The 26,291-nt window shown below is 39.1% G+C and overlaps 1 protein-coding gene across 7 annotated transcripts in view; it reads right to left on the bottom strand.

Annotated features, from left to right (window-relative positions):
* LOC105473681 (protein phosphatase 2 regulatory subunit B'epsilon) overlaps positions 1-26,291 on the bottom strand; it is a 175,189-nt gene that overhangs the window by 23,837 nt on the left and 125,061 nt on the right. For all 7 annotated transcript variants that reach the window (XM_011727596.3, XM_011727598.3, XM_011727597.3 and 4 more), the window contains 3 exons: positions 22,532-22,624; positions 1,599-1,729; positions 559-618 (listed from right to left, as the gene is read on the bottom strand). In XM_011727596.3, coding sequence (XP_011725898.1) covers positions 559-618; positions 1,599-1,729; positions 22,532-22,624 — 284 coding nt within the window. The remainder of the gene's footprint in view (positions 1-558; positions 619-1,598; positions 1,730-22,531; positions 22,625-26,291) is intronic.

Below are 26,291 nucleotides of genomic sequence, written 5' to 3'. Positions count from 1 at the left end.
GCTGTGTGACTTCACCTTCTTTTTCTCTTCATGTTAGGAGAAAAGATTAAGTAATCACGTTGTCCAGCTACATTATATTCTTCCTTGTGTGTAGAAACTTAGACCACAGCTCTTTCCAATTCATTCCACTACTCGAAGCAGCAGCTGTTCAAGGACTATACCCGGATACACAACTCCTTTGAAAATGGCAATCTTTCCAATTATTATCAACCTGCTTTCAACAGATAAGGCAAAGGACCAGATAGCCTAAAAACTAATGAGAATAAGATGTTTTGGAGTAACTGGCCCGACCATAATTAGATGTATCATCTTTCTAGTAATGAATGAACTGTTAGCTCTTTCAGTCATTCCAGTGGAACTGGCAATGCACAATTGTGGAAGAAGGGAAATGAAATTGTGTCTTGTACAGTCAGTTGGAAAATATGCTAACAGGCACAAATGACAGAGACCCAATGTACATACAGCAAGAGAACTAGGTAAGCATCTCCTGGTGCCACCTGAACCTAATTTTTAAAATAACATTCACCTGAAATTAGCAATTAGAAAAACCGTGCTCACCTTCCTAATATTTCCAGCAGTTCAGCTACACCATTGAAGTGTTCTGTTTCATAAACAAACCTGAGAGAAGAGAAGAAACAGGAGGAGAAAGGAGGAGAGGAGGAGGAGAAGGGAGGGAGAAAAAGAGGAGGAGGAGGGGAGGACGAGAAGGGGGAGGACGAGAAGGGGGAGGACGAGAAGGGGGAGGACGAGGAGAGCGGGGAAGAGAGGAGGAAAGGGAAGAGAAGGGGGAAGAGGGGGAGAAGAAGGAGGAGGAGGAAGAGAGGAGGAGGAGAGGAGGGAAAAGAGGAGGAGAGAGGGGAGACAAGGGATGGGGGAGAGACAGGGGAAGAGAGGAGAGGGAAGACAAGATGGGAAGAGAGGGGGAGAAGAGGAGGGGAAAAGAGAAGGAGAGGGAGGAGGAGGGGGAAGAGAGGAGGAGAGGGAGGAGAAGAGGAGAAGGGGGAGAGGGAAGAAAAGAAGGGAAGGGGGGAGGAGAAGAGGAGAGGGGTGAAGAGAGGAAGGGGGGAAGAGACGAAGAGGGGGGAAGATGGGGGAGGGAGAAGTGGGGGGAGAGGTGGGGGAAGAGAGGAGGAGAGGAAGGAAAAGCAGAGGAGAAGGGGGAGGGGCCAGGAGAGGAGGAGATGGTGGAGGAGAGAAGGAGAGAGAGTAAGACAGGAGGAGGAGAGGGGAGAAAAGAGGAGGAGGAGAAGAAAGGAGGAGAGGAGGAGGAGGAGAAGGGGGAGGAGGAAAGCAGGAGAGAGGGAAGAGGAGGGGGAAAGTAGAGGGAGAGGAGGGGTAGAGAAGAAGGAGAGGGAGGGGAGGAGGGGGAGAGGAAGAAGAATAGAGGAGGAAGAGGGTGGGAGGAGAAGATGGGGGAAGAGAGAAGGGGGAAGCGGGTAGAGGGAGAGGAAGGAGAGAGGACAGGAGAATGAAGGAAGGCAGGCAGAAAGGGAAAAAGAGAAGTCAGTATACTGTTTTCAGATATTTGAGATTTACTTAATACTTCCATAAAAACACCAACTTTGCTTCTCTTTATTCCCCCATTACCCTCCACTTACCTTAGAAAAATATTGTTAATCTGTTTTCGGATAAATGCTCTAAGACCAAGAAACTTGCCATAAATTCTGTGTAAGACTGTTTTTAAGTAGTCCCGTTCCCGAGGGTCTTCGCTGTCAAATAGCTCCAGAAGCTGTTGTAAATGAGACATTACAGCTGTCAAAGGCAGTTTCAGAAAAGGATTTAGGAATTCTATTATTTAAAATCCCCTCCTTCTTTCCTCAAAAATGTGTTGAATATCTATTATGTGCCAGGCACAGTGCTAGTTTTTGGGCATATCATGATAAACAAGTCAGACAAGGAGCTTATATTCCACTAAAGAAATACAAATACAAAATAACAACAATAAAAGTAATAATATGAATAATAGCTAATACACATATGGCACTTACTGTGATCATTAGGCAATTTTCCACGCAATCTACATATTAATCCTCCCGATGAGGTAGTTTTGTCCCCCTTTTACAAAAGAGGAAACTGGGGCACATAAGGGTTAAGAAACGTGCCCAAGGCCGGGCGCGGTGGCTCAAGCCTGTAATCCCAGCACTTTGGGAGGCCGAGACGGGCGGATCACGAGGTCAGGAGATCGAGACCATCCTGGCTAACACGGTGAAACCCCGTCTCTACCAAAAAATACAAAAAACTAGCCAGGCGAGGTGGGGCGCCTGTAGTCCCAGCTACTCGGGAGGCCAAGGCAGGAGAATGGCGTAAACCTGGGAGGCGGAGCTTGCAGTGAGCTGAGATTCGGCCACTGCACTCCAGCCCGGGCGACAGAGCAAGACTCCGTCTCAAAAAAAAAAAAAAAAGAAATGTGCCCACAGTCTCACAGCTAATAGGTGGTAAAGCTAGAATTTGAATCCCAGCAGTTGAGGCCAAAAGTCCATGATCTCAACCACTTCACTATGCTACCTACTGATATTCCAAATACACAGTTAAAATAAGCTGACTGGGCGTGGTGACTCACGCCTGTTATCCCAGCACCTGGGGAGGCCGAGGCAGGTGGATCACCTGAGGTCAGGAGTTTAAGACCACCCTGGACAACGTGGTAAAAACCTGTCTCTAGTAAAAATACAAAAATTAGCCACATGTGGTGGTGGGCTCCTGTAATCACAGCTACTCAGAAGGCTGAGGCAGAAGAATCACTTGAACCCAGGAGGCAGAGGTTGCAGTGAGCCGAGATCGCACCATTGCACTCCAGTCTGGGTGACAGAGCGAGACTCAGTCTTTAAAAAAAAAAAAAAAAAAAAAAAAAAAGGATAAGCCTTCAGCTCTACTAGAACATCCAGGAAAATGAAAAAATTCTGAATCAAAGCAAGCATCGAAAAGTCTCAATGATATTGGCAACGGTCCTTTTTAGATCCAGACTCTTGTTACGTAGGTGTGCTCACTCTGTAAACAGTCATCGAAGTGAACGTTGATTATTTCCGTACTTATGTTATATGTGAAAAAGTTTTGTTTTTCTTTTTTTTTTTTTTTGAGACAGAGTCTTGCTCTGTTGCCCAGGCTGGAGTGGTGGCACGATCACAGCTCACTGCAACCTCTACCTCCTGGGTTCAAGCAAGCAATTCTCCTGTCTCAGCCTCCCGAGTAGCTGAGACTACAGGCACCTGCCACCACACCCAGCTAACTTTTTGTATTTTTAGTAGAGATGAGGTTTCGCCATATTGGTCATGCCCAGCCATGGATAACATGTTTAAGTTCCCAAACATTTGTAATCTAAAGTTAATAACCAAATCCTGATAACATCACATCTATGTGCTCAAAATGAAGTCCACGCAACTAGTCCAAAAGAGGTAACAAGCTAAAGTTTCAGCCAAATGCCAGTGGGCACAACAGATTCAACTCATTCTCTATCAAAAATTCCAGCTGCTTTGTTTTTGTATCATTGACAAGCTGATACTAAAATTAATATGGAAATGCAAGAGAGCCAGAAGAGCCAAAATACTCTTGAGGGAAACAAAACTTGAAAGATTCACACTTCTCTATTTCAAAACTTAGTCCAAATAAAGTAATCAAGACAGTGTGGTACTGGCATAAAGACAGACATACAGATTAATGGAATAGAATTGAGAGCCCCAAAATAAGCCCTCACATTTATGGTCAACTGATTTTCAACAAGAATGCCAAGTCATTTCAATGGGGAAAGAATAGCATTTTCAACAAATGGTGCTGGAACAACAGCATATCCACATGCAAAAGAGTAAGTTGAACTTCTACCTCACAACATACATTCAGATTAACTCAAAATGAAATCAACCTAAAATTAAGAGCTAAATTATAAAAAAAAAAAGAATAAATCTTCATAACCCTAGATTAGGTGGTATTTCTTAGATATGACCCAAACCATAAGCAACAAACAAATAAATTAGACTTCCCCCAAATTGAAACCATTCATGCTTCAAAGGACACCATCAACAAAGTGAAAAGAGAATGCACACACTGGGAGAAGATACAGCTGACCCTGTGCAAGTTCACTTGCATGCAAATTTTCTTCCACTCTTGGCTGGGCGTGGTGGTTCACCCCTGTAATCCCAGCACTTTGGGAGGCTGAGGCAGGTTGTTCACTTGAGGTCAGGAGTTTGAGACCAGCCTGGCCAACATGGTGAAATCCCATCTCTACTAAAAGTACAAAAATTAGCTGGGTATCGTGATGGGTGCCTGTAATCCTAGCAACTCAGGAGGCTGAGGCAGGAGAACTGCTTGAACTTGGGAGGCAGATGTTGCAGTGAGCCGAGACTGCACCACTGAACTCCAGCCTGGGAGAGAGAGCAAGACTCGGTCTCAATTTTTAAAAAAAATTTTTTTTTTCTTCCACTCTTGCTACCCTGAGACAGCAAGACCAACCCTTCCTCTTCCTCCCAACCTCCTCAGCCTACGCAACGTGAAGACCACAAGGATGAAGATCTTTATGATGACCTACCTCCCATTAATGAACAGAAAATGTGTTTTCTTTTCTTGATAATTTTCTTAACATTTTCTTTTCTCTAGCTTGCTTTATTGTAAGAACACAGTATATAATACAGATAGCATACAAAATATGTGTTATTCAACTGTTTATGTTATCAGTAAGGCTTCCTGTCAACAGCAGGCTATTTGTAGTTAAGTTTCTGGAAAGTCAAGTTATACATATACTTTTCAACTGCTCAGGGGTTCACTGCCCCTAATATCTGCACTGTTCAAGGTCAACTGTATTTATAAACCATATATCTGATAAGGGACTAGTATCCACAATATATAAAGAACTTTTAGGTCAGGCATGGTGGCTCACGCCTACAATCTCAGCACTTTGGAAGGCAGAGGCGGGTGGATCGCTTGTGCCCAGCAGTTTGAGACCGGTCTTGGCAACATGGCAAAATCCTGTCTCTACAAAGAAATTCAAAAATTAGCCAGGCTTGGTGGCACATGCCTGTAGTTCCAGGTATTTGGGAGGCTCAAGTGGGAGGATATCACCTGAGCCTCAGGAGATCAAGACTGCACTGAGCCGTGATCGTGCCACTGCACTTCAGTCTGAGCAGCAGAGAGAGAAACTCTGTCTCAAAAACAACAACAACAACAAAAAACAAGAAAAAATAATTTTAAAAGCTCAACAATAAGAAGAAAACCCAGTTTAAAAATGGACAAAGGATTTTATTTAACAGCTAAATCGCAAAGGAAGTATACAAATTTTGGTCAATAAACACATGAAAAGTGCTCTATTTTATTGATCATTACAGAAAAGCAAACCCTGGCTCACACCTGTAATCCCAGCACTTTGGGAGCTGAGGGGGTAGATCACGAGGTGATGGTTTGAGATCAGCCTGGCCAACACGCTGAAATCCCATCTCCACTAAAAACACAAAAATTAGCCAGGCGTGCTGGCACACGCCTGTATTCCCAGCTACTCAGGAGGCTGAGGCAGAAGAATTGCTTGAACCTGAGGTAGAGTTTGCAGTGAGCCGAGATCGCACCGCTGTACTCCAGCCTAGGCGACAGAGCAAGACTCCACCTCGGAAACAAAAAAAAAGAAAACCCAACAAGGAGATACTCAATGGAAGGCTATAATGAAAAAGAGGGATAATAAAAAGTGTTGGCGAGGATATGGAGAAACTGGAACCCTCATCATTGTTGGTAAGAATGTAAAATGGTGCAGCTATTTTGGAAAACAGTTTGGCAGTTCCTCAATCTCCCACAGAGTTACCATATGACTAAGCAATTCCACTTTCATGTATATATCCAACAGAACCGAAAACACATGTCCACACAAAAACGTGTACACAAATGTTCATGGGAGCAAAATTCATAATAGCTAAAAAGTGAAACAACCCAAATATCTGTCAGCTAATAAACAAAATGTGATGCCAGGGAATATTATTCAGCCATAAAAAGGAACAAAGTACTGATACATGTTACAACATGAATGAATCTTTCAAACATCATGCTAAGTAAAAGAAACCAGACACAGAAGGCCATACAATGTATGGTTCCATGTATGTGAAATAACCAGAATAGGCAAATCCACAGTGGCAGAAAGCAGAATGGGGAGTGGCTACTAATAGGTCTGGATTTTTTTTTGAGACAGAGTGTTGCTCTGTCACTAGGCTGGAGTGCAATGGTGCTATCTCAGCTCACCGCAACCTCCACCTCCCAGGTTCAAGAGATTCTCCTGCTTCAGCCTCCCATGGGTCTGAATTTCTTCGGGGGATGATGAAAACATCCCGCAATGATACTGTGGTGATGGTTGCATGACTCTGTAAATATACTAAAAACCACTAAATTGGAAACTTGAAAATGGCGAATTTTATGGTGTATGAATTACAACACAATAAATCTGCTACCTTTACAAAAAGTCAGTGTGCAAGTTCCTCTGGCTGAAGAACAAACTTGGAAATCGGTTTGAATGTTACTGAGTTGTTTTTTTTTTTACATTCATCATCATGGAAATAAAGCAAAATTCAGTTCTAGTGTCTTTATAGCAAAACATTTCAAGAGCACATAGCACACAAATTAAAGCAGACTACCATCGTCATCAAAAAGACTATCAAGACATATGTAAGTTTGACCTCAGGTGATTAAGACATGAGGTTGAGACTGACAGCAGAATTAAAACTTCATGGTCAATAATCGAATGTGCTTTTGTTTGGTGTTTTACTTTAAATAAAAGACAGAGTTATGGACAAAAAAAAAGGCCCCTCAAACATGGCAGGAAACACAAACTAAAGGATGGTCTTCAAAAATAGGTAGACAGACAAGACACAATTTTTAGCTACACAATGCCATCCACCATCCATCTATCATTCATTCATTCATTCATTTTAAAAATGAGTATTTCAAGTAAACATTTATGGTGTGCTTATTAAGGGCCAGCCAGTGGGCAAGCTGTCAGGGATACAATGATAAGCAAGACAGATACAGTCTTTGCTTTCTCAGAGCCTATTCTAATGGGGAATACAAACAATTAAATAAACAGCATGTTAAGTAGTTCAGGATGTTGTATAAATACACAGCAGACACATCTACTGTATTTGGAAGAAGTGGAGTGATCAGGGAAGGCTTCTAAAGGAAGAGACATCCAGGCCGACCCATGAAGAAATGAGGAGTTAGAAGTGGGATAAGAGTGGTCCTCACAGGTTCAATAGTACATGCTTTTACTAGCAGCCTATCCAAACAGAAGATGTTGTGAACTACCGCTCTCTGCCCATTCAGCAATACAATAACTACATACGTACTGAGTTCTTTCTATGTGCCAGCGATGGTCCTCATTGCTGGACATACACATTGTAGAACAATTGTGGAGCCCATCAGGGGAGGCAATGGGCAAGTTAACTCATTTCCACAGGAAAACATTCTATCTAGGAAAGAAAGGCATGTAGCTCCAGCTAGCAAAAAAAAAAAAAAAAAAAAAAAAAAAAAAAAAAAAAAAAGGCCCCATATAGACCCAATATCTCTTTATCTATAATAAAGTTCCAAATGACATAAGCTCTCTAATCCACCCATCCAGTCCACCCATCGACCCAATCCCATTCCAAGGCTAATAGAAATAATTAATCTTGTAAGTTTTATTTTTTAAATTTGGTTTCTACTTTTAAGTGTTTCAAAAGGCTTTAATGAATAACTTATAACCAACATAAGAGGAGGTTTGAGGGTGTGTAATATTAGCAAAACTTGAATCAACTTTCCTTGCATACTCTTAATCTTGAGTTTAATGAATACATAATAATTAAGCAAGAAATGTTTAACTGATGTTTTCATTAGGCTCTCAAACAAAATGCATTGCCGGGTGCCTAACTTTAGATATTTACAAAGCCACAAATATTAAATGTATCATGTTCTATGAGAAAGATGAACTACAGTATTAAACTATTTTTCTGCTTCTCTGTAGAACATGCTTTTGATGATTTTATGATGCATGAGACAGAAATATAATAGTGCACAGGCCAAAAAAAGGGGGAGTAGGATGAGCTCTGATTTCCAAAACAAAATAATATGAGTGTGCTTAGTCATATCTATAGTCCCAATCACTTCCACACAAAAAAAGAAATATACGCCCACACCTGTAAATGCCTAAGTGGACTGTGCCATCCATAATATAACAGGCAGCTTGTAGTCAAAGAAAAGAAGTTAAGAAGCTGGAGCATTTCCAAGGTGATTACAGAGGAAAGACAGACTTGTCAACACACTAACTCCAAGTTTACAGAAACCAGCCTTCTTGAAGCTCACAAATAGGGATAAACTACATAGTGATTTAGCCAAATAACCTTTCTTTGAACTCATAAATCTACAATGAAATGAGAAGAGTGAAATGAAGAAGGGCTGTAAGGGTCTTCTAGCTAGGCAGGGGAATTGAACCTCTCTCCTCCTGAATCCTCCCTAAAATGACAGTGAAAGAATAAGAATAGAAGAAAGCCTTGGCATAGAGAGGACTGGAGAGAAAATTTGGACTTATTTGTAGACTTCTCAAAGATGGAAGTGGATGACAAGAGGTAACTATCTTAGGTTTCCTCTTTCTCCAGTCTGCTAAGTGTTTTTCCATTCTGCAAGCAGGGAAGGAAGCCAACAAGAAGCAGGCCAGTTCACTCCACAGAACCCTTAAAAGGCTTAGAAACTAAAAGCACCAGATATATTTGATGGTAAGGGTGTGAGAAATAGCTAAAAACAGGAGGACTGGTTGAAAGTCTGTAGAAGACCCCCCAGATCCCATGTAGTGTACTGATGATTTACAATGTAAGTCTGGAGAGAATGAGTAAGTATCTAGTCTTGGAGACATCATACACGTTAAGTAAATCACTTGTTGGAAATAATGGGATGAAATAAAACTCTGCATACCTAAAAGGGACATATTTGCCAGCTTTCTTCCCTGACCAGGCTCCCAGTGCTATGTAAGTCAGAAGATCAGAAAGATCTTCCTTTTGGAAGAAACTGACAGCCTCAAGAGGAAAGACCTACAGATATGCTAACAGCTGAGGGTTTCCTAATGAAATGGCAAGGTCCTTGACCAGTTATCCCATTCAAAGTCACCAGTTGCCATGTGTCACCATGCAAATATAAACACACATGTGCACACTGTAACATACACAAGTTCTAAGCAACTTTTCGGTAGACTAACATGTAATTATGGCTATGAAGTCAAAGATCACCAGATATTTTAACATAAAAGACCACAGCAAACAATTATAAGGAACTCAGAGGAAACAAGCACAATGCTAGGAGTACCAAAAAAATTGCAAAAAGGAAACTATAACATCCTCAAAGATAAACAAATATGCTGGATTCTTGAAATAAAACAGAGTGCTGTTATTCAGGTAAATATTCAGGACATTTTTTAAAAGCTTTCAGAAGTTCAACATATAACAAAAATTTTAGCAGAAGCAATAGAACATTAAAATGAGCAAATCTACCCCTGAACATACAACCAAAAAACAGAGATAATATATAGAAGAAGATTTTAAAAACCAGGAGATCCAATACATAATAGCAATCTAGAAAGACATGGAGATAGAAAAATAGAAAATGAACAGAAGGAAATTATCTGGGGAATAATTCAATTCAATTTCCAGGGAAAAAAAAAAAAGTCATGAATGTCAATACAGATATGGCCCATTAAGTGTTCTGCACAATAAATGAACAAAGACCCACACCAAAGCACATCACTTTCTGGACATGGGGACAAAGAGAATATCTCAAAGAAGTTACAAAGAAGACACGTCATTATAAAGGATAAGGCATTCAGTTGGTGCAGGGCTTTTTAATACCAACACTAGAGGCTGGAAAACAATGGATCAATTCCTTAAAACATCTGGGAAAGTTCCAAATTTACACCTAGCCAAAACGTCAATCAAGTAGGTAGGCAGGCTGGGCACAGTGGCTCACACCTATAATCCCAGCACTTTGGAAGACAAAGGCGGGCTGATCACTTGAGGTCAGAAATTTGAGATCAGCCTAGGCTAACGTGGTGAAACCCCATCTCTACTAAAAATACAAAAATTAGCCTGGCGTGATGGCATGCGCCTGTAATCCCAGCAGCTGGAAGTTGCAGTGAGCCAAGATCGTGCCACTACACTCCAGCCCGGGCAACAAAGCAAGAGTCTGTCTCCAAAAAAAAAAAAAAAAAAAAAAGTAGGCAGAATAAAGACATTTTCAGACAAGTGATCTCAGAACATTTACATCCCATTCATGCTTTTTTAGGAAGAATCTAGAAGGTATGTTCCACCAAATAAGAAGTTAAACAAGTAAGGACACAGTGTAGAAGGGCAGCAAAGGGAAGTCCTGGGATGACTGTGTGGGTGGCCCAGAGCAAGCAACCACTGCCAATAAGAGCAGGATGACCAGGGCTCCAGGAATAAGGTCTCCAAGGGAAAAAAAAAAAAAGGAACTGATAGACTACTTGATATGTGGGTCATACTGAGAAGGGCTGTATGGTACTCTCAGAGAATTAAGGTATACACTAGTATACCTTAATACTAGTGATGAATACACAGGAAAGCAAGTAAAAAATAAGGCAACTATTTTCCAGGGCTAAAATTAAAAAAAAAGCTCTACAAGAAAAGAAATGTAATTATGTGCCTTGTAATGAACAACATGTATACAATAGTACTCATTCTATCATCTGATTCATTCAAATTTTGTGATATAACATTGGATGTAGAGAGGGAGTTATAGTGGGAGATACATAATGGCTTACAGTAGGAAGTCGACAGACATAAATAAAATCTAAAATGACAAGTTAAGAAATAGCAGTATAAGCATGCTGTTTAGAAAGATGGAAATAAATATATAGAAACAACTGGAAGACTTAAATGTGGTTACCTCCAGGAAACAGGACTCTGCTTTGGAGAAAGATGAGGCAAGAGATTTGCCATTTTCATTAAAAACCATATAAACATATTTGAAATTTAAAAGTAGGCATTATCAAAACTATTTTTAAAAGTCATTAAGAGCAAAAGATTTCGAGCAAAAAAAACCCAGATCCTCTCTGCTACAATAAATAATTACCCTGCCCTACTCCATGTAAAGTAAGATTTTAGAGAACATCAGAAATCTTCAAGTAGATAACCGATAAAATTGGTATTCTAAATGTTTTCGTCCAAAGTGCCACAGAGCACTCAAATCAGATGTCCACATTGCTGGCTTTGTTTGCAACTTTCTCCTACTATCTGAAAACTACCTTCCTCATACTTTCACCTTGGCCAAATACAGAGAAAACAGCCCAGAACAAAGAAGGCAGAGCCAAAGGTAGTCTGACTCCAATGAATCAGATCGACTCAAGGGATGCACTGTATGAAATGAAGCAACCTATGGGGCAACCACTGAGAAAGGACAATGGGGACAAGGGATCAAATGGTTGCGATCACCAGCTTCTGGCAATTCTGACTCCAAGACTCCTATGGAAATTCAATATAAAACTTTCGAAAGTTTAAGGCGTACAAATATGAATAACTCCACAAAGTCACACGCTTTTATTTTCCTCCATTTAATTTCAGGCATTCTTTCCACAAACCAAAGAAGTTCACTTTTTTCCCCTTGAGCATTCTATCTATTTCAAGACAACCTTATGAGTTAAGTTTTTAAGACAACCAGTTTGGTCAGCAATTCAAGAAAGAGCTATTGTGCTAAATAATGATGCACTTAGTGGGAAGCAGGCAGGGACTAGCTACATAATTTGTGGGGCAAAATGAACATACAGTGGTCCTTGCTCAAAAAGTATTAGGAGTTTCAAGACAGCAAGAGCAGAGCACTAAACCAAGCACAGGGCCCTTCCAAGCACAGGGCCCAGTGTAACTGCACAAATTACACAACCAGGAAGCTGGCTCTGAATGCAGGAGTCAGAGCAATAAAGCCCTTTTTACAAGATTTTTGAGTTACACACTGGACAGGACAGGATGAGGTGATCTGCTGTTAACTGGTAATTGGTAACGGCTATCTCATAAAATTCCAGGTAGAAATAAATGCTCTAAACTCTTATTTGCTACAGGCTGTAGGAGGGAAATGTAAACATTTTGACACATTCAAGGAACTCGGTCGGAAAATACAAACTCATTTGTATTGGAGCTGAGATTCAAGGCCTCGTGGAATTTATTTCAGTCTAGAACTAAAAATTTTTTAACAGGTTGGTTTATCTCATGTCCAATTTGTGTTGAGTTTTTAAAAACACAATAACAAAAGGTCACTTTTAAGGACAGGCTGAATGATTTGCATGATTTGCATAATTTACATGATAATTACAGCACCTTTCAGCTAAATATAACAGCAAATGTGAAGTACAAATTACTAAATAGCAATCTCCAGCAGTACATATGTTTACAGGGATACTTGAATAGTATGTCTCTTAGCAACCACTGACTGTTTCAGATTTGCAGAGTAGTTGAAAGCAATCTTTAGAAATATGTTGCTAAACTCTTGCCACAATAATCCACCCAATGAAATAATACAAGGTTTGACAATTCATTTGGGTCTAAACAAGGGGTTGGGGGATCATATAGCAACCATTTTCTCAATCATCCCAATACAGATGAAAATTATCTTTATTGATAATAGACAAAATTGTTCCATAAGCCTAGGCAAGTCTACATACTCATAGCTCTAGAAGGCAGTTTACCAAGTTAATTAAGTCTAAAATCAACATTACCACAGACAAAAGTGCACTATGCAATGAACTATCTTTGATAAATCTCTAACAGCTTTCTTGTGCAAACACTTAAGTGAGTACACAAAAAATGCTACAGGTTATGTAAATCTAGATTTAATAAAAATCACAATGAAATTCAAGTGAGCCAGTCATACTATTCTAGGATAAAAAAACAACAAAACACTTCAAACAAAAACATTCAATACCCTTGAATGAAAAACGACAGACTGTTGGCCGGGTGTGGTGGCTCATGCCTGTAATCCCAGCACTTTGGGAGGCCGAGGGGGGCGGATCACGAGGTCAGGAGTTCGAGACCAGTCTGCCCAACATGGTGAAACCCTCTCTACTAAAAATACAAAAAATTAGCCAGGCGTGGTGGCACACGCCTGTAGTCCCAGCTACTCGGGCGACTGAGACAGAAGAATCACTTCAATCCGGGAGGTAGAGGTTGCAGTGAGCCGAGATCGAGCCAGTGCAATCCAGCCTGGGTGGCAGAGCTAGACTTCATCTCAAAAAAAAAAAAAAGAAAAGAAAAACAACAGACTGCTTTGTCTGGCCCTACCAAAATATGGCTTTCCAGATTCTCTTGAAAAATCAAAAGAGGGCCGGGCGCGGTGGCTCAAGCCTGTAATCCCAGCACTTTGGGAGGCCGAGACGGGTGGATCATGAGGTCAGGAGATCGAGACCATCCTGGCTAACACGGTGAAACCCCGTCTCTACTAAAAAATACAAAAAAATTAGCCAGGCGAGGTGGCGGGCGTCTGTAGTCCCAGCTACTCGGGAGGCTGAGGCAGGAGAATGGCGTGAACCCGGGAGGTGGAGCTTGCAGTGAGCTGAGATCCGGCCACTGCACTCCAGCCTGGGCCACAGAGCGAGACTCCGTCTCAAAAAAAAAAAAAAAAAAAAGAAAAACCAAAAGATCCAGCAATACTTGGCTCACTTACCTAGAGACCAACCGTTCTGGGAGTGGATTGGCAACAGGATCTAAGCTCTCTAAATCACCACAGTTTCCATCACTCCTTTGGTCACACCCACACTACTTCATTATGTACCATTTGTCTGTCCTCTGTAAAGATTTAAATGAGCTATCCCTGGTTTTCACACATTATAAATTATACATTCCTGGACTAATAAACATTTATGTCCAACACTGATTGGAGGAAATCAGTTGGCAAAGTGTGGAACTGAAGAGAATCCAGAGGCACAGGAGACCCATGTAACATCTTAAGAGAACCCAACAGCCTGTGAAGAACCATGTACATAGAGTCCAATGGATATCAGTGATCTTTAGAATAAGAGTTGGATTTCAAATAATTCATAATGTGCTAGGTAAGACATGACAGGCTAACACTATATGATTTCATGGACTGAAGCTATTAAAGAAAACACAGCTTAAGAAAGTTCTCAAAACAAAAATCCTAATAAAAATATTAGTGACAGCACTAGCATAACGTTTACTGAATACGAACCACATGTTGGGAATACTTCTGAGAGCTTGTATAGGTATTTAGTTGTTAAATCTCCACAACAACCTTACAATGCGATTATATTACGGATATTTTGCATCTACTTTCTAGATGAGGAAACTGAGGCACAGAGTAGTTATGTCACTTGTCCAAGGTCAAACCCAAAAAAATGGCAGAGCCCAAATTCAAATCAGTCTGTACACTTAACCACCAATCTATACCGTTCCCTGAGGAAGAAAAATTCAAGGTAATGAAAAAGGCACTTGAGGCAACACAGGAAGCTTTCCTTTGCGCTTTAGATTTTAAAAAGCGCAGATATAAATGCTGAAGGGAAGGAAGCAATGAATACTGGGCATAAAACAATGGGCTATCCTACAAAAATAGTCTCAGGAAGACTAATGCACAAAATCAGCTGAGGTTTATGAAGAATTGCAAGGCAATAAAATGAGAATGTACTTGCAGATGAAATTTTTTATTATTCTTATTGATTATAACATATATGCTCATTATTTTTTAAATGTAAAAAACAGAGATATCTAAAAAACAGGAAGCGAAGATCATCACACATAATCACCCCCTTCCAGCCAATTAACAACAATTTGGTAGAACTCCTTTCAAAATCATTAATGCATATTGCTATAGTCTGAATGTTTCCCCTAAAATTCATGTGATAGGAATTTAATCCCCAATGAAACAGTGTTGGGAAGTAAGGCCTTTTGGTAGGTGTCAAGGTCATAAGGGCTCTGCCCTCATAAATAAATTAATGCCACTATAAAAGGGAATTTGGGACCTGGGTTCACTCTCTCTCGCCCTTCTGCCTTCCACCACGTGAGGGCACACACAGTAAGATGGCACTCGTTAGATGCCAGCACCTTGATCTTGGACTTCCCAGCCTCCAGAACTGTAAGAAATAAACTTCTGTTCTTTATAAATTACCCAGTCTGAGGCATTTTGTTAAAACAGCACAAAAGAACTAAAACAAAAATACTAACATTATTTTTCCCTAAAATAACAGATACAGGCTCAAACATTATGCTGTTCTATAACAATGCATGTTTCACTTAAAAATAGATCATGAGTAGGTCTATCACATTCTTTTTACAAACTGATGAATATTTCACTATATGAATGTCCACAGTTCAATTACCTCCTACTAAGGAACTTCAAAGTTATTTTCTAATTTTCTAATAATTATTAACAATGGTGCATTCAATACCTTTGTAAATACATCTTTTGTACATATCTGATCGTTTCTCGTGGACTTGCTGGGTCTAAATTTAAGCTGATAGAATACTATCGGTTTCCTCTTCAGGACAATTATGCCAATTTAATGTATGTGTGTATATAGCCATCTATTCATATGTCTATTCATTCATTTATTTGGTACAACTTCTTATGAGTTTTATGGCACACTCAGCAGGGTCATCTCCACCTAAGGTGCTATTACGTTCCATTCTCCTGTTCCGACGCCATACCATTTTAATTAATTTACCTTTTCCTTTGTAGTACATTATTTAATAAGTATCATTAGTCATCTTTTTCAAAAATTTATTTCATGAACTCTAAACATTTGAAGTTTTCTAAAAATTGTAATTTTAATTAGAACTGTACTAATGTAGAAATAATTTGGAGATTATATGAACATCTTTCTGATAGTCTTCCCATCTAGGAATATGCCACATTTCTGCATTTACTCAAGCCTTCTTTAAGTTTCATATACATTTTAAAAATTCTATTTCAAAAAATGAAGATTTTAAAATTAATATTGGAAGCCAGGCACAGTGACTCATGCCTATATTGCCAGCACTTTGGGAGGCCAAGGTGGGCAGATCACTTGAGTACAGGAGTTCAAGACCATCCTGGCCAACATGGTGAAACCATGTCTCTACCAAAAATACAAAAATTAGGGCTGGGCATGGTGGCTCATGTCTGTAATCCCAGCACTTTGGGAGGCTGAGACGGGAGGATCATGAGGTCAGGAGTTTGAGAACAGCCTGGCCAACATAGTGAAACCCCATCTCTACTAAAAACACAAAAAATTAGCCAGTCGTGGTGGTGAGTGCCTGTAATCCCAGCTACTCGGGAGGCTGAGGCAGCAGAATTGCTTGAACCCGGGAGGAGGAGGTTGCAGTGAGCTGAGACTGCATCACTGCACTCCAGCCTGGGTGACAGAGCAAGACTGTGTCTCAAAAAAACAATCAAACAAACAAACAAAAATTAACTGGGTATGGTGGTGCATGTCTATAATCCCAACTACTCAGGTGGCTGAGGCACAAGAATTGCTTGAACTTGGGAGGTGGAGGTTGAAGTGAGCTGAAATCGCACCTCTGCACTCTAGCCTGGGCAACAGAGCAAGACTCTGTCTCAAAAAAATAAATTAAAAAAAATAAAATTATTGGAATCAAGAAAAATAATACATTCTATCAATGTGGGCAGATAATATATGAGGGGGGTGTGAAAAGATGAATAAGTATTTAATGAGCAACTACTATACTCCATAGGTGATAACAATAGACATTTTTACAAGTCATCTCATTTTATCTCATAACAAGCCCACTTGCTGTGACTTGTTGTGACAGGTGACTCTTAATGTAATTTTATAGAAAAAGACACTAAGGATCAAGTGCCCAAGGTTTTCAGTCACCTGTTTAAGACTAAAGGCAGGGATCCTGTCTTTGTATCCACGCTGCCAAGTGAACTAAGCAGATTTGACAACTGTCGATTTTGAGGTGTCTCCTATTTTACTTAACAGTATCTTATTTATCCTGTTATCCCATGTCATGAATGAGGAAACTCAGGCTTACACAACGGGTATACAAACTTGCTGAAAGTCGTACTGCAAGTAGACAGAGAAGCCAGAGTTTGTATGCAGTTTCTTCTGACCCCATAGCTCACATTCTCAGCTCCTAAAACATACTTACAATACATAGGGAAGTCAATATTCAAGTCCAAAGCTTCCTAACTTTCCACTACGTCATAGCAAAACAGCTCAATTCGTATTTTGTTTTTGTATTCACTGACAGAGGAATGAGTCGGAAGACTGACTGCAAAGAACATATTCAGCTGCTACAGAAAATAAGTTGAAATCTCATGGATACAATACATTCTGTCTAACTGAAGAAAGAAATTTTAAGCTGAGATTACCAAGAATCTTTTTTGAGATCATTGAAAACCCACAGAAAATAGAAATCTGCCCAAAGAAAAGAAACAGAGTAAACGTTATCCTGATTTGTCAAAAGGAAAAGGATGTAGGTTTCCAAGAGAAACACCCTAGGACCAGGTGGCACCATGGGAGACTGTGGAGTTCAGAAAAATGCAAGGACAAGCAGGGGTGTGAACAAGACCCGACTACAGAGTGCAGAGGTTGGCAGGACCTGTCAATTCAAGGACAGTTAAGTCATGGTGGAAAAGAGGAGGACGAGTGAGTGAGATGGGGGATAATGGGGTAAAATATCAGCATCAATCCCTCAAGCCCCAAAGATCCCACCCACTCCCCAGCAGAACCAAACCGGCCAGGAAGGGATCTCAAGAGAACCAGTTAAGAAATTAAGGCCCCCTCTAAGAAGGCATTGGGAACGAAGGTAAGTCATCAGCAGACTAAAGGGTCAGGAAAAGGACAGGAGGCCAACTTACAGGTTACCAACATGAATGAGCAGAGTATTCCGGAAAATGGGAGCTAACAGGCACCCAGGGCTTATTCCCAACATGGAAGTTAATGCACTGATTAGTCAGATGATTTCAATCAAGCTCTCGGTGGTGGTGCTGATTCTGCCAAAACCCCTGCTTGCCACTTTCACGATTCATTCAGGAACTGGGGTGAGCCCTGGCGTGAAGGTCAAATTTATAACAGATCCAGCAGATGGAAAGTAAAGAAGGCAACAATTGGAAAAATGAGGAAGGGGCTGAAAATGTAAAGTATATAAATGAACTTCACTACTGACACTTATTTCCTGTCTCTGGCAAAATTTTAGGACAGATGAACAAACCCATGGTTTGCAAGCACTTAGGGCAGGATCATCAGTAAACAGCACTAGCTCTAGACGTTCACTAATACCACATGGCAGATGAATGGCATTCCTTTTTATGATAAAGTTACAAGGCCTATAGATGAGAGTAATGCTGTAAACACAGAGTCCTGGCTTTTACCACAGCATCTAATAGTCTCTATGTTCTCCTTACAATCAAAATTAAGAAATGCAGGAAGGGCCGGGCGCGGTGGCTCACGCCTGTAATCCCAGCACTTTGGGAGGCCGAGGCGGGCGGATCACAAGGTCAGGAGATCGAGACCACGGTGAAACCCCGTCTCTACTAAAAATACAAAAAATTAGCCGGGCGCGGTTGTGGGCGCCTGTAGTCCCAGCTACTCGGGAGGCTGAGGCAGGAGAATGGCGTGAACCCGGGAGGCGGAGCTTGCAGTGAGCCGAGATCGCGCCACTGCACTCCAGCCTGGGCGACAGAGCGAGACTCCATCTCAAAAAAAAAAAAAAAGAAATGCAGGAAGGATAATGTACTAGTAACTTTCTGGATCAAGGATAAAACTCAAAGATTACTGATTATGAAGTTGTGTAATATAGGGAATTTCTAAAATAATATAGGGAATTTCTAAAGGCTCCTATCTCAGCCCTGGCTAGTTTAACAACTTTTTCTTTTTTTTAATTATTTTTATTTTTATAGTTTTGGGAGGACAAGTGCAGTTGTGTTACATGGATATATTGCATTGATACTAGTTTGAGTTTTGTTCCCTCCAAATGTCGTGTTGAAATGTGATCCCCAATGTTGGAGGCGGGGCCTAGTGAGAGGTATCTGGATCATGGAGGTGGGTCCCTCATGAATGGCTTGGTGCTGTCCTTGAAGTAATGAGTGAGTTCTCACTTTATTAGTTACTGTGAGATCTAGTTGTTAAAAAAAAAGAAAGAAAGAAAAAAAAAAACAGCCTGGCACCTCTGCCCCCTCTGTCTTGCTTCTCTCTCAACACATGACACACATGCTCCCCCTTTGCCTTCCACCATGATTATAAGCTTCCTGAGGCTCTCGCCAGAAGCAGATGCTAGTGCCATGCTTCTTGTACAGTCTGCAGAACCATGAACCAAATAAACCTCTTTTCATCATAAATTACCCAGCCACAAGAATTTCTTTACAGCAACACAAAATGGACTAATAGATGCATGCCAGTGAAGTCCGGGCTTTTAGTGTACCCATACGCAATAGTGTACACTGTACCCAACAGGTAGTGTTTTATCCTAGTTAAACAACTTTAATCAATGACTTAGATGAGGCCAATAGCATATCTAGATCACAGATGTCATAAAGATGGAAGACACAGTAAATAAGGTAGACATGAATAAGGGATAAATGATTCCACAGGAACATACGCCAAGTACTACACTTTAGATAAAAAAGCAAACTGTGTAACAACCAACAATAAGTAAGCCAGGCATGGTAGTGCACACCTGTAGTTTCAGCTACTTGGAAGACTGAGGTGGATCACTTGAGCCCAACCTGGGCTACAGAGCAAGACCCTGTTTGTTTAAAAACGAGAAAAGAAGAGAAACATGCAGCAATATGCAGAAAGCTCAACTAGAAGCCAGCTATAGCCAGAAGCTTAACATAAGTTGGCAACGTCATGCTACAGCAAGAAATGCTCATGAGACTTTTCCTTTAAGAAACCTAGAGTCATGACAAGGGAATGAAAAGGCCAACTTGAAGCCACACTGGGCTGACCAGGCTCAGGGCATTCTGTTGGGATATAGATGTCATATTAGGGGACAAATGGACACATCCAGGATACTTCAAAACTAACCAATGAGACCCAAGAACTCGGTCTGGCGGAGAAAGTGCATACTGACAGCTGGTAGGCTAGATCCAGAAGGCAAATGGGCTAGTTCATTCTGCACAGGATTTTAGTAATACCAGAAAACTTAACAGAAGAATCTGGATTTCTATTTATCTTGGGGGTTGGCAAGGAGAAAAATCTGGGGATAACTGAATGAAGAGGGGTAGCCAAAGCCCCATTTAATAGGAACCAGTCTACATCCTATTGTCTGACCCCCGGCTTTCAGACTTACTATGAGTGAGGCTATGAGCATTTCAATTGCAACCACTGATGCAGAGAAAAAGAGTCAAAGGGTGAACACAAAAGCTGTGTTCTAAGACCTGAAAGGTTATGTCTGGGCTAGAGATATACTAAGATATTATTCTGAGGAGAATAAGGACAAAGGGTACAAGGCATAGACAGGTTCAACATAAAAAAGAACTTCCTAACAAAAATGGAACAAGCTGCCTGTGTATATGGCTTTTCTTCACTGAAAAAGGGTCTCAAAGGAGACTAATTTGCTAAAGAACTAGAATACATAACCCAAAAAACGTCCTTTCCAAATCTGGGTTTCTCTGATGTTTTCGTATTATAAGTTTCATTATCTTCAGTACCGTCTACCATGGACAGCACACTAGGCTGAGCCCTGAATGTTTTTTGTGTGAGAAAAGCACTGGCTTCATAGTACGACCATAGGATTTACTGATTCCATGTCAACTAAATACAGGCTCTAATACAGAATTACTATCTGATCTTCTCAGGCACATTAATTCACAAAAAATAGGAGAACCCTATTATTTCATTAGTGTTCAGATGTGAGGGCTACTTCTCCCTCGAAGTCACTCCAAGTTACAGTGAGGGAATCACAAGGAGGCATCATGGCACGATGGACAGAAAACCAGAATACGAAATGTGCTTGAGCAAACTTGACACTCTTTCTAGACCTCAGTTTATGCATCCATAAAATGGGGCAGGGGGGAAGGGAGGGCATAAAAATTTAGCCATGTCTACTTTACAAGATTGTTGTACAAATCAAATAATGCAGGCAAAGGTGTTCTGACAATTAGACAGCACTATATACATGCAAGGCTTTCCAATACAAAATGTAGATCTACTATGTATTACTTACATTTTTTTGAAATAAATTATGCTTCCCTGGCATAGCAATCCATACCAATTTCCCTATTTACCCCATGATCCACATATCCATCTATTTATCTACCTCTCCATTTCTATTTCAGACTTCACTTTTCCAAAGCCTCTCATGTTAAAGTGTGAGCCAGGATTCAACAGTGTGGTACCAAAGTACTCTAAATGTGAAGTAAAGATCAAGGATCAGTCCCATGTACCTAGGGGAATAGGGTGTACAGGTACTAATGAGCCCCATAGGCAAGGCACCAAAGCGCCTTTCAGCTCTGAGCTGACACCTGAACTTTGAGTTTCATTCCACTCAGCCTTACTTAGGATGTGGAGAGGCCTCCACGCCCCTCAGCTCTCTGGAAGTTTGCCTGCCCCTGTTGGATTGAACCCTATGAAACTGCTGTTTTGAGTGTTAAAAACAGTCAAAAAATTGGGTATGGTTCAACCTACATATCCTAAATTCCAAATGTATTAATTTAATTAAGGAAGGAAATGAGATCACAAAGGTTATCAGCCCCCTCCCAGTAAGGCACAGGAGATCAATTTCCTGCCAAATTAATGTTTTATTTTTTATTTTATTTTTAGAGACAGGGTCTTGCTCTGTTGCCCAGGCTAGATCAAATTAATGTTTTAAATTTGAAATTCTTCTTACTGGCTTACTAGGAGATAAACATTTATTCTTTCCTACATTAGATGCCCCATATGCCACTCAGAAAAGAGCTACACCAGTTTGGTTCAAGCATCCATTTTTAGAGATGAATATATCAACAACAGGAGCAAGGAAGTGTTATCTAAAACTTCAGTGCCATGAAAGCATCCAAGTCCCAGGTAAAAAGGAAAATCCACGGTTATAACATGTACAATGAGGAGTCAGGAAAAAAAGTGTTCCTGGAGATGTTCCAAATGGAGGAATGAGAGTTAATCCCTTTAGGGAAATTTTAGAATGTTAAGCTGTGCTATTTTCTAGCAATGAAATCTCATCAGTACCCTGACTTTGATTATTTATTACAGGTTACTCATGCTTTGAAGTCTGAGCTTGCCTACTCAGTTTTAACAGATCTACACCACAGTTCTTTAAGAATCCTTATGCAAATATAAAATTTTAAGCTATATAAAGATTCACACAAACCAAGGTTATATAAATGAAATTCCTTTATAATTAAATTTTAAGAGAAAACTATAGGGATTTAGGCATTAGCATTCCTGTCTATTTGAAATGTAATTGATTTCTACCACAAATAAACTTAAATGTACCTATTACTTTTAATAGGCAGTAATGGAAATTAACTTCTGTTTATATATATTTTTGTGGTTGACATAACTGTCATTGCAAAATTTTTTTAACAGACATGACTAGAAAATGAGATAAAGTGTTAACTAGAAAACAAATACACACATCCACAATAATTTGCTTACCTGTAATACAAATTTCTGATCTATATATTTTTTGGCAATGCTGGGTTGGAATTCTTGGCTTTCCAAAAATCGTATGAAAAATTCATATACGAGCTGCAACAAACAGATTATGGTTAATTTCAAATTATGATTCACTGGGAATAGTACTACAAACCACCAAAAGCCTGTAACACTAAAAGTGACAGGGCTTAGAAAATTGATTTTAAAATCAATCAACAAACCACGCCAGCCTGTCTTGTGGCTCACAGTTGCTGTTATGCTTTCAACTTTTAAAACTTAAAATTAGAAAATACAACCAAAGAAAAATTTCCCATAATCTTACCATTCAGAGACAACCACTGTTAACATTTCAATGTATGTATCTCCTTCTACAACATACTAATGTACTATAAACATATTCTTACAGTTTTGCAAACTGCTTGTACCATTTATACAATATATTATGTATATACTTCATTTAACATACCATATAAATATACTTTTACAGTTTTACAGACTACTTTTACCATTTAAACAATGTATTATGAACAATTTACATCAATAATATCTAAACTATCATTCTTAGTAGCTGTAAGTAGTCCATTATAATTTATAATGAATAATTCCATTATTCATAATTAACTTAACCAATCTCCCAGGCTTAGACATTTAAGTAGTTTCTGAATTATTTCTCCATCATTCTGCGTCAACGTGCATCACATAACATACGTCAGCGTGTACTTGTTCAATTATGTCATGAGGAAATGTTTCTAAACATGGAATTGCTAGATCAAAAGATATCCAAACATTCAGAATTTTGATACTCACTGACAAATTCCTTTTCAGAAAGTTTATGGCAATTTCTACTCATCCCATAAGATGGTGTGGCACAATATACCCATCTGCAAAAAGTTAGCCTCAAATAACTGATAAACAGTGGGGAATTACTGCCTATTCTCTTTGCATAATAAGTCTATGTTAAAGGCTACATTAGATCCTGATGAGGTATGCAACAGTATATCAAAACCAGAACCTTTAACTGGTGCAACTGCCTGCGCCTGTAGTCTCTGCTACTCAGAAGGCTAAGGAGGGAGGACTGCTTCAGCCCAGGAGTTTGAGTCAAGCCTGGGCAAAAGAACAATACTCTGTTTCTTTAAAATATATATGTATATAATCTAGAACTTTTTAAGAACTTTTTAAAATATATATATATTATATATATAAAAATATATATATAAAATATATATATATAGCATATATATATATATTCCTGAACATCTAACTCTTTCTCTTACTAAGTGTGTAGCCCTGAGCAAGTTAATTTCTCTGAAACTTTGTCTCTTAAATGTTATAATGCAGATGGATAGTCTCTAAGTTTAAATGTGATAATACACACATAAAGCCCTCTGCACAATGACTAACATGTATCATCATCACTATTCCTAAAATAACATTTGCTAACTTTTTGGTCTCACTCCTTTACACTTAAAAATTAACGAGGATCCCAAAGCTTTTGTTTATATGAGATACATATCATATATATGATATATATATATCAAATTAGAAATAAAAAGTGAAAAAAGCTTTTAAATGTTACTGTTTCACTTAAAAACAAGGTGCATTATATGTTAACATAATTATGTTCCTGAAAAAAAAGAAAAAAAAAACCTTTACTTTCCAAAAGAATTGAGAAGAAAGTCATTGTTTTATATTTTTATAAATCTCTTTAATATGTGGCTTAATGTAAGACAGATTTTCATCTGCTTCTATATCCAATCTGTTGCGATATGTCATTTTGGTTTAAGCATATAAAGAAATCTAGCCTGATGGAGATCCAGTAGTTTAAAAAAGGGAGCATATTTTACTAGTTTCTTTTTCTCCCACATAATTGTGGATATTCTTCTTTGATGCTACACTAAATTCAACAAATTGTCATTTCTTAAAGATTAGTTGCAACATACAATCTGAAATGATATCAATGAACTTTTCATACTTTGTTACACTAAAACCCAATCATCTGTCTTGCACTTTGAATGGATCTTTATCCATGCATGGATTCCTAACATCATTTGCCAACTGGAAAATATTGGTTCACTGAGTTATGCAGCTCTTTCAAATGTTGACACATTTTATTATACAGTATCTAAAAATATCACATTCTTTATTATCTCAATTTTATTTTTAAAAAGTCTGTAAGCTTTTGGAAGCTGCAAGCTCAAGGTGACAGATGCAAGACAGATATAAGTTTTCTAAAATTCTAATTCTAAATTCTGCATTAATACTCTAATTTTGTCAGTGGTAACAAATATTGTCAAATGGTTTCCTTGTTTGTTTCAGAGAAATATCTGTCAGATACCCAAGTCTGAATAATCATAGTCTGTTAGTCATTCCTTCAAGTAAAAATGATGTTTCATGAGGAGAAAAGAAAAAAAGGCTAGTTTAGGTTACAGCTCAAAAACGATTACACAAATGCTTTTCCATAAGATAACCATTATATTTCAATATGCAGTGGATGTTACTATGCATACTTCCCATTGTGTCATGTAGAATATTTTTAAATGTGTGCTTGAGCGTCAAAATTTAATAAAATTATTTTTGCTGTTTCTTCAAAGATGTTCTCAAGTGAAATTGGCTTTTTTTACACTTTTAATTACAAGTACATGGTAGTGAAGAATACTCGACCAGTTTGACACAAGTAACCTTGATTCTCGTTAAGGTGGCAGCAATTTTAACCACCACCACTTTTGCAATGAATAGTACAAACGTCAACACAGTGAAAGGACAAATCATATATACAGCACTGTTATAAAGGTAGTTTTGACCTTGCGGGACACTGAAAATCAGGTCTCAGAGCCACTCTAAAGGTCCAGACACCACTGATTTAAACGTTTCTTGTCACGTCAGACTCTAACTTAAGACTTAAATAAGGGATTCACATTAGCATTTTACTTCCTTATAAAACTGTTTTTCTCCTTGGAACTCTCTGAATTCAGAAAAATTTCTTTCCTAATGATCCGGACGTTGCCAAGTTTCACACGTTATTTTGCTAGTCAAAATAATGCCCAAGTCCTAAGACCTCAGAGAATTGTTCCTTTTCTAATACGCTCATCTGTCAGCTCTCAGTTTTACAAATAGAATGTCAGCCTTATTCAAATGACCCCATCAAGTGGGTTTTAGCCCTCTTTTGGTTGTCACGAAGGGGAGACTCTCATCTTCTAAGCTGACCTGTGGACTGGCAAGGCTTTCCAGCAAGACTGGCAAAGTGCTCTCTCATCTCTGTTCCCTTGAAAGCAGTTATGGTCTAAAATGGTTTGGTGGAAACACTTCAGACATATTTATTAATAAGCATAAGTGTTCTCTGCACTTAAAAGAAAGATTTTACGTCAAAATCAAAAATCTCCCTTAAGTTTCTAAAGAGAAAGACTGGGCCCTGGGGAGGACAAATTACTTTTCAAGGTTACGTAAGTGAATTCTCCAAGGAACTTTAGTAAAAAGGCTAGCATTCCTGTTTGTCAGTCTCAAGTGGAAAACATTAAAAACAAACCCTTAATTGTAAATGAAACTCCTATAAAATTGTATTCTACTGAAGACACACCTAATTTCAGAAAATACAGAAACAAGATACTAATTCAGATAATCGAAAGGTTGAATAACATACACAGAGTAGACCCCTTAGACACATTTGAACTAAAAATTATTCTTTTGTCTATTTTTAAAGATCCCAAAAGATCCACAATTTGTTATAATCAGTAATTTTTTTACTTTTTTTTTTTTTTTTTTT

This window comes from Macaca nemestrina, chromosome 7 (assembly GCF_043159975.1).
Source record: "Macaca nemestrina isolate mMacNem1 chromosome 7, mMacNem.hap1, whole genome shotgun sequence".
Classification (NCBI taxonomy): domain Eukaryota; kingdom Metazoa; phylum Chordata; class Mammalia; order Primates; family Cercopithecidae; genus Macaca; species Macaca nemestrina.
Note: the sequence above shows the minus strand (reverse complement) of the source record. Positions and strands in the feature narration are given on the sequence as shown.